At 35.1% G+C, this 9,977-nt stretch overlaps 1 protein-coding gene across 1 annotated transcript; it reads right to left on the reverse strand.

Annotated features, from left to right (window-relative positions):
* Positions 1-5,451: 5,451 nt before the first annotated feature.
* LOC149190269 (chalcone synthase-like) lies at positions 5,452-7,777 on the reverse strand. Its single transcript, XM_089413382.1, has 2 exons — positions 7,531-7,777; positions 5,452-6,443 (listed from the first exon to the last, which is right to left on the reverse strand). The coding sequence occupies exons 1-2, from the start codon at positions 7,727-7,729 to the stop codon at positions 5,452-5,454; spliced, it is 1,191 nt and encodes a 396-aa protein (XP_089269508.1). The 5' UTR covers positions 7,730-7,777.
* Between the last annotated feature and the right edge of the window lie 2,200 nt (positions 7,778-9,977).

The raw sequence follows: 9,977 nt of genomic DNA on the forward strand, positions 1-9,977 counted from the left end.
TTTGCTGTTGAATTCTTCTTCTTCTTCTCCTTTACTTTCTTCTTCTTCTCAGTTACTTGGTTTTAGTGTTACTAGCTTCAGCAAGCAAATAGGAAGAAGGAGAGGGAGAAACAAACGAAGTAGAAGGTGGGGGAGCAACTGAGGAATTGCGGTGTTTTGAACGACAGAGGTCAAGAAAAGCCATACTGGCAGGCCAATTGTGAGTCTTGGAAGGGACAATGTGGCCATGTGTGGAGCACCAACATCCCCCCAAGAGGAGAAGGGACTAGGATTTCCCCCAAGGGGAAATCCTTGATTGGTAGACTCCATTTTCTCAACCTAAGACCAACGAGGGAACAATGACGTTATTCCGATTAAAATAAATTTTATGACGCTTTGACACAACTTGCTTTTTCAATTTTTAAGAGTCGAGAAAAAGCTAAAGATGACTCTAGTCGCCTTCGATTTTTAATGAGCCTGAAGTGACAAGTGCTCAGATGGACCTTTTCTTTTAAGGAGTCTGAAAAGGAACGAAAGTGACTTCTCTGGAAATCTAGACAGAGGGATTACCAAACCAATTGCAAAACTGCAAAATAATTTTTACGATACGGTAGTCAATCTTCCCGAATGTTGTGTTAAGTGCATTGCGATAGATAGGGCGATAGACATGGCTTCCTAAGGATAAGGGATGTAGCCTATTGTGGTCTCCCAATATATACTCGACGGTACGTGGGAGCACAAGTCTGTACTAGAACTTGTTGTCTCAAAGAGGAGGAATCACCCAACCTACGATGAAAGCGATAGTTACCAGGCTTTACGACGCCGGAATACATCTCTAGCCTAGACTTCTAAATTTTGTGCATTAGGCTCCAAAGCATTTTTATGTTCATTGATATTTATTTTATAGTTGATCTTTCTTAAGAAGATTTCCTTTAAGGTTCACCGCGTGATGTAGATATACAATTCCTAAATGTGCAATCTAAGATGATAAACAGTCGTTTACTTTCTTTTTGCAATGAAAATCCTAGCTACTAAGGAAAGAGAAATGAAATTCTTTCAACATAGAGCAAAGAGCACACACTAGATGCACTTTTTCCTAAATCAATTTCAGCATGTAGTCTAAATGAAAATGCACATGCATGTACTATTTTTCAGTTTCCTTAATGTGAGAATGACAAAAAGAAAACTAAGTACAGATATGAATTTTTTTCTTTCAAAGCAATAATACTAACAATTTTTCTTTTCAAAAAACAAAAGGAAGACTAAGATAACACTTTGCGATTTCGAATTCAAAAAACGAAAGGAAGACTAAGAGCGACACTTTGCGATTTCAAATCCAAAAAACAAAAGGAAGACTAAGAGCGACACTTTGCGATTTCGAATTTAAAATTGCTTTCGACACTTGAAATACTATTAATTCATATCAAATACAAATAAAAGTGTAATCAACTATCTAAAGAGGAATGCTTTGTGACACTCTTTTCCTTGACTGAAAACGACACTTGCAACACTTTCAAATCAAAAGACGACAGTTCGATTAAGCTACTATTTGCAAAGGAGAACTGTAAATGATGAAAAATACATAAAAAGACATTCACAATTCCTTCTGATGGAGGTTGAAAATAATGCAAAGGGAGATGGTTTCAACAGTGATATACTGATCATAGACAGCAAAACTACTGAATAAAGCTGAAGACAATGAAGGAAAAACCAAAATCTGGAGGCAGAAATAGTCTCGTTCAATCATCGCACCTGTAACGTAGGGAAACAAGGATGCATCTCACCTGCAACAAACGGGAGGTGCGATGCATCCAGATTGCCAAGAAGAGACAGTGCGATGGTCCAAGGATGAGACTGAGCTTGGTTTTCACTCACAGTTTGCAGCTAAGTTCAGGGGTTTAGGCTTAGCTAATGATTGTCAGTAAACACAAAGTATAGGGGCTGATCTAATGAGGTTATTTGAGCTACCACCAGGGCACTTAGGATGTTTGCAAGTCAAATGTTCAGTTCATAAACCAACCCAGAGATTGACTGAAGCAGCGTTGATATACTTTGCAGTTGCATATCAAAAGCAGTTCGAAGGCTAGCTGGCTTAACTTTAGGCTCCATCTGTGGTTTATAAAGCAAACAACAGTAACAAAACAAACAAACTATTCGCTCCCCAGTGGAGTCGCCATTTTGTTATCGGGAAAACTAGTGTCCATTCAGAGCTGCTAGTCCCACTAAGACATGTAGCTATCTTAGAAACAAACAAACTAAAGTTACTTGTGTTTTCCTTTATGAGAGATAGATGAGAGAGAAGCAAAGAGTACCAACCTCAGTCTTTCACTAGTCTCCTTGCTTGCTTCCTCTCTTCCTTGATAGAGCTTTCACCACTCCTTTCTCACTTGTCCCGCTTCAAAGAACACCTGTAGAGTCAAAGCAGCAAAATACCATCAAAGCATAGAGATCTATAACCGTAAACAATGTAGGATCATATGTACATTAACCATATAAATGCATATACAAATACAAGATTAAGAGATATACAAGCATATGGAGGAAAACTCAAATAACTTTATTGACAGAAGTAGTAGAAGAGAGGATTATAACCAAGCTGTCTGATCCAGCATCATCCTCCCAGCATGAAAGCCCTCTTCACCTCATACAAAGCAAGATCACCCAACAATGTCTTCAAAGAGAAACCAACAGCACTTCCTTGCAAATTACAAAATTCCAGCCTCTGGATCTCTAGGATGAGGGATCCATATATAGATGTTTGTAGGAGAGTGAGTCAGCTTCTGGGATTTTGATTAGTGTCATTTCACTGATATTTCTTGGTTCCACTTGGAGATTTCATGATCTCTTACTCATCCCTGGGCGAATTCAGAGAGGCAAGTGTCATATGAGCAGTTTCTAGAAGATTCTTTGAGTTTCCACCTAGCAAACTGCTTCTGCCATTTGTCTGCTCTCGCTCATCGCACCCTACAAAAGGGATTTTCAGTATGCATCGCACCCCCCATGTGTAACAGGTGAGATGCATCGCACCCTCAGCATGGAGCAGTCTGTATGGTCCAGTTTTGACCAGTTCTGAGCAGTTTTTCAAGGAGAACTTCTGGGAAATGATGTAATCAGCTGACCTTGTTCCTTTAGGGTATGAAACAACACTTTTAGGGGTTTAGAAGCCCTTGGTTTATGGACATATGTGATTGGGGTTGCAGTGCCCAAATATGTCTATAACACACGAGCTACTTAAACTTTAAGCTACACAAATAAATATGAGCATTACATATCATCATAAAATAGATGGTCAAATAGAAGTGGTCAACAAGTGTTTGGAAACCTATTTGAGATGCTTTTCTTTTGAAAATCTGCACTAGTGAGCACAATGGCTTCCCCTTTTAAATGGTGATACAATACCACTTATCATGGAGCTACTAAAATGACATTATATGAAGCATTTTATGACCAAGAACCCATGTCTGTAGCATTCTATGTACTAGGCACATCCAAGGCTTAGAAAACTTCAAAGTAGAGAAGCTATTATCTATATTCTCAAAGAAAACTTGGCTATGACACAAAATTGAATGAATTAAAAAGCTAAATAACATATATCTAAATTTTATTTTGTTAAATGGGGTAACATGTTCCTTTGGGCACAACCTTATAAATAAATATCACTCAAAGATAAGTTTCCCCATAATACAGACCCTATTAGCTTAGAGAATGCATTGGTCAGGTTGCTTACAAATTGGGTTTTCCATCGCATTCAAAGATTTATCCAACCTTTCATGTGTCTTATTTGAAGAAAGTTGTGGAATCAAATTGCTAAGTGCATACTGAGATGCTATAACTAATAAGGTTCAATTTGGTTCTAGATAGAAGCAATGTTGGATACTGAAGAGTGCTAGTTGTGCCATCCTCTTTAAATCTTATTTTTCTTTTAATTAATTAAAATAAATGTTTTTATTTGTTGCAGTGTTCTTTAGGGAGATTTTTTAATAAGTGTTGGGAGAACTCATACTAATAGAAAATAAATTTGTGAAAAACAATATGCGTAATACTATACTTTTCTATCTAAATTTTTTTTAGAGAAAAATGATTGACAACAATCAAAATGTTGATGAATAACCTCAAAAAATAAGGAAAAATGTTACCGATATATTTTTGTGAGTATATTTCTATTTATCATTACTTTACCCCTATAATTTAATAGTTAGACACATTGTTATTATTTCTATTTAGATTTCATTCAGAAAATTATTAGATATATGTACAGATTTAAAACGAGTTTGATTCTCACTCAGCTTGTAATACATTTCAATTCATGTGTTCAATTTACTTGATATTGTCCCAAAAAAAAAAATGCTTTTCTTTTACAATTACTTTTCTATTGTTTAGAAAAAACTGATTTGAAATCTACTATTTAGAAAATCTTCCTTTCCCATATAATTTTATAATATTTTGTGATACTATAAAATTATTATAAAATCTTATATTACTATTATTATATAAACAAGGTTTCCTACCATTTAGAAAATATTCCCATATATAATTTGACAGTGTTTTGTTATAATATAAAATTATTATAAAATCTTATATTATTATTATTATATAAACAAGGTTTCCTACCTGACCGATGAAGTGTTTTATTATAATATAAAATTACTATAAAATCTTATATTATTATTATAATATAAAGAAAGTTAATTTCATATTAAAACAAAAGTCCAGCCAGGTTTCCTACTTGACCATCCTTCATCCATTCTTGTTTCTAAAGAAATCCCACGTGAAATATAATTGTTTTGAAATATATCTAATCCGGGATATAAGTACGTTTATTTTGGATTTAAAAAATATAAAATATTTTTTTATGATGTGATTTTTTTAAAATATTTCTATAAACTCAGATTTTATGATGTGATTTTTCCGAAAATAATTCAAATATAAAATATTTAATTTAATTTAAATTTTATATTAAAACAAAAATTATTTAAATGAGTTTTTATACATATTATTATTTATTTTATCCCATTAACGTATATGGTTTGGTTTTGATCGCTATTACAGCTACCAATTTAGCAAACTTGTATTAAAATAAAATATAAAACAAATTTTGAATTTGAACATAGACGATCTTGACATTCGTTTCAATATTTTTTTTCCCACGTTCATAAATGTCAAACTTATCTACAAGTTAGGTTTGACAAGTCGAACTTCTACATCTTTAATAATCAACGTACACATACACCTTTGATAATCAACGTACACATACACAATACAACCCACAGCATATAGCTCAAATTCAGCCATACAGACTGAAATTCTGGACGATATAAGTACATGGCAATACTCCAAATTCATCCCTACAAAGTCTTGACGATATAAGAACATGGAATTACTTCAAATTCATCCACACAGACTAAAATTCCCAACGTTATTGCACGACATAAGTACATGGCAATGAGGCGCACAGACGTTGTTGATGAATTATTAGATGGGCACACTCTGCAGAACGACGGTTTCAACCGTGAGGCCTGGACCGAATCCAAACAGAACTCCCACATCCAATCCTTCTCCAGTGGTCGAACACCCATTCTGCCTAGACGACTTCCTCATCTCGTCCAAGACGAAGAGAGCGCAGGCACTAGAAATGTCGCCGTATTCGTTGAGAATATGTCGGGTGGCTCTGAGTTTCTTGGGATAGAGCTTGAGTTTGGACTCCACGCTTTCAAGGACACCAGGTCCTCCGGGACATGCGATCCAGAACAATTCGTTCCACTCGGAGATATCAAGCTTCTGGAAGGTCTCCTGCAGACTGTTTTCGATGTTCTTCGAAATGATGTCTGGAACGTCTTTGAGAGACTCGAACACGAGGCCAACCTCTCTCAGGTGTCCGTTGATGGTGTCATCGCTGTCGGGGAGAATGGTCTCTTCGGTCCAGAGGAGCTGAAAGACTGGTTTCTCTACTTCCGGGATGGGATCTGCTCCAACTATGGCGGCTGCCGCGCCATCACCCAGGTAAGCCTGGGCAACCAAATTGGCGAGGTCGGCGTCGGAGGGGCCGCGGAAGGCATTGATTGATAGCTCGCTGCAAACAACCAGAACACGGGCTCCTCGGTTGTTTTCAGCGAGATCTTTGGCAACGCGGAGAACTGTGCCGCCGGCGAAACCTCCCTGTAAATGGATCATTGTTCTCTTCACACTCGGGCGGAGGCCCAACAGCTTTGCGAGCTGATAGTCGGCTCCGGGCTTATGCACTCCACTGGTGGTGCTGAAGACGAGATGAGTGATATTGGAGATGGGCTGGCCCCACTCCTTGATGGCCATGGCAGCCGCCTCTTTTCCCAGCCGTGGTACCTCTACCATCACCATGTCCTGCCTAGCGCCCACTGAGGGCGCCTTGTAAGCGCACATGTTGGGATTCTCTTTCAGTATCTCCTCTGTCAGGTACATGTGCTTTTTCTGTATCCCCGACTTTTCGCCTGCGGGGATCAAAATTTTTGAATAGAAAGGTTACAATTCCATTCGAAATTTTAACTTACTTTTTAAGATCGAGTTAAAATAAATTATTGTTTTCCTATAAAATTAAAAAATAATAATAATATGAAATTATATATCTTTTATGTATCACTTTTACAGTGTTAAGTTGGGTAGAATTCAAACAAAGTCCTAAAACATCAAAATACATTTTAAGAAATATATATACTTAAAAATATTTAAATAACTACAATAACGTTGTTTAAAAAAAAATTAAACACAATATTATTTTTATGAATATCACTATAATGTTTAATTATAAAAACAATTATTTAAACTTTTTAACCAGATAATTTACCTTACAAGAAATATAATTTATTAAAAAAATTTGCCATAAAAAATTAGGTCTTTTGATTGATGTACATATGCATTATGATGTAAATCATTATTTATAAAATAACTCAATAATTACATCATTATTTATAAAATAACTCAATAATAACATTATGTTTTGTCAACAAAAAATGTTTAAATTGAATTGAATTTCTGAAAATAAGGAATCAAACTTGCAATATATCAATTTTGATGCATGGTGCTCATCATTTCTACATATTAAGTGGGTACAAAGAAGACATGTAGATATTATTCATAAATTCAAGCAAAGCTGAGGAAAGAAAGAAGACAATAAATACAAGCAAGTATAATAGATAGAAAAAAAATCAGTAAAACCATGGAGCCATTTCTAAATCCAAATAGCAAAAGAATGAAAAGTTGATTTGAATTAGAATTGTTTCTCATTTATATAGCTAAAAAATTCATCATTCCTAGAACTTTTGATCTTCAATACCCTCCATTAAAATAAACTTTTGATCTTCAATACTCTCAATTAAAATATTGATTTAATAAACAGACTATACCTGCATTCATGAACTCCATAACAATAATATTCTCTTAAATGAAAATGATAACATTTTTTTTAAACTATTATACTTACATTGCGTTTAAAATTGAAGCTGGTCTTATACGTTAAGTAACTTTGATGTGACTCTGACTGGATTATGAGTATGGACGAAGAAAAAAATATTCACTTACAGATTCTTCTGAATTTCTCCTTGAGCTCTGTCATATGGTCGCTGTTGGTGATTTTGAAATAGTAATCGGGATAACTGCTCTGATCGACCGTATTGGGAGGATTGGCAATGCCGATAGCAAGAATGGAGGCAGGGCCATCTGCCCTCTGAGCCTTCCTGAATGCCTCCAGATCCAAGTTATCCACTATTTCTGAAGGCATATTGCTAGAAGTGTGCCTCTCAACAACTCTCACAGTCGAGTCCTTCAACAGCTTACAGTCCACTCATTGATGTTCAAGGTAACGCCCGGGCTAGGGGTACTTAAAACCTTGTGAAAGCTGAGTCTATTCTGATCATCTTATCTTAAAACGATTGGGTGATAATTTAGGACCTTAGGTTTATGGCAGAGCTGAAAAATCTGTGATATAGAACGGTGATATTAATCATATCGTCCAATGAAACGTTAATAATTGGCTGACAAACTCCTCCACAGCTTTCGAAAGCTGCGATGGCAACGAAAAAACGCGCAGTCAGGGTATCCAAATGGCACCAACATTCAAAATTGTTATCCCATGTGTGGCCTCAATAATTGTTAATCGATCCAGCCTCAATGATTGGGTAATAATTAGAAACAAAAGAAATTTCTTCCAAAAAATTTGTAGAAATTTTGTTGCAACAAGGCCGGGATTTTGACATAACACGCGAGGATTTCCGTTTGTTTGTTTTGATTTTTTTCACGTATTTGAAACCCATGATTAAGATGTAAACACGTAGATATGGCTTGAAGTCAATATTCAAAATATATTTTAATTAGTTTCGTATATGATAGTGAATAGGATTATATATGTATGAAGGGAGATCGTTTTACTTCAACATTTAATTGAGTGAGTTGTCACTAGTGGGAAGGAAATATTTATAGATATTATATATAATTTACTTATTTTTAAAATAAAATAATGAATTTTTAATTGGTTGTTTGTTATTATTTTCAGTTTACAGGTTGAAATGTTTTATTTTGAATAATATTCAATGTTTTAGTTTCATTAATATATTAATAATATGTTATATATTTTGATTTAAATCAAAATCTACAAAGGCATTGATGTTTTGAAGTGGGATGGTTATATGGATAAACTAAGGTTTCTCTAGGATGTAAAATACAAATTGTATATAAAATTGGACAAAGCTAAGAGATGCCCCCACACACTTGTCCATTTACTCTATTCTTAGATGTAGGTATGTATAGAGCAATGACATAGTGCGGATGATCAAGCCATCATTGAGAAAGGGAAAAAATAATTAAGGGTCATGTCTCTATTTTCAATGAGGGAGGTTGTATCGAGGAAGGTGATATGGGAGGATCATAACTCTAGTACAGAGGAGGGGGGTCAGAGCATATATCCCAATTATTTTTTTCGTATAGGGGCAAAAGGAAGTAGCAACCTAGGGAAGGCAAACTGCACAAAAGCAACAAAGATTTATGACATGGTGAATTTGGGATTCATTAAAGGAAAATTAGCGATCAGTTTGTCATGTGGCCTTTGAGCAAAGCACACTTGAATTAGATCAAGATCTGGGGAAATTCAATTTTTCAATATGAACTGTTACAACTTCATTTAGGATTCCCATACATACAACATATCTGACAAGGATTGAAAACGAGCTAGGGAATTCATGCATGGATTTGTGGTAAGATGGCTCGTGTGTTTACATTTGATCTAGACAATTCACACTAAGGTCAAATATTTTGTGCTATTAAGGCAATTCTAAAGATGTTTTGGTGCACATCTTGGTTAAAGCTCAATGGAAGTATAATTTGTAAGAGAAATTGTGGTCAGTCCATAACCATATGGGATCCAAATGTGGGGAATCACACTATCAAAAATATATTCCAAATGTGGGGAATCACACTATCAAAAATATATTGTGGATTCCCTTTAGTAGTTCTATTTTTTCAATTCAGTGGGCACATAATTTTCAACCCGCATAGCGTGAGAGTGAGAGTCATCCTTTGACTACAAGTGATCATACGTGGGATGTGTCTAGCGAATGCAATAGTAACTCAAGGAAAGTTGTTTAGTTAGTTGCTGATTTTGTGCATTTAGAATAGGTATACTTCACCTTCGTGGATTATTAAGATAATTGTCAGGTGGTATAGAGAAGATGCTTTGTTCCTTTGGTGCATGAACCTTACCTTTACATGAGAGAAGAAAGACTAAAATGGTTTGTTAGAAATGGCCCCTTTTCTTTTTGAAATAATGGATTAGATGTACCAACTATGCCCATAAAGTTTATATATATCACTTTAAAAAAATGTATTATAAATTTCATATTTAATTGTGTCCACAGGAACTCTACAACCTAGGAGTTTGTAAACATTTACATGTTGACTCAATTCAAAAATATTAAAAGGAATCTTAAAAGGTTAAAAGTAATAAAAATAATGAAACTCTAATTTGTTATATTGTA

Source organism: Pinus tabuliformis, chromosome 3_1, assembly GCF_031772625.1.
Source record: "Pinus tabuliformis cultivar Carrire ecotype Pingquan chromosome 3_1, CPIR1, whole genome shotgun sequence".
Classification (NCBI taxonomy): domain Eukaryota; kingdom Viridiplantae; phylum Streptophyta; class Pinopsida; order Pinales; family Pinaceae; genus Pinus; species Pinus tabuliformis.

Coding starts and splice junctions, on each gene's coding strand:
- LOC149190269 (XM_089413382.1), bottom strand. CDS start 7,729: ATGCCTTCAGAAATAGTGGATAACTTGGATCTGGAGGCATTCAGGAAG. Junction 6,444..7,530: donor GGAGAAATTCAGAAGAATCT/GTAAGTGAATAT, acceptor TGATCCCCGCAG/GCGAAAAGTCGGGGATACAG.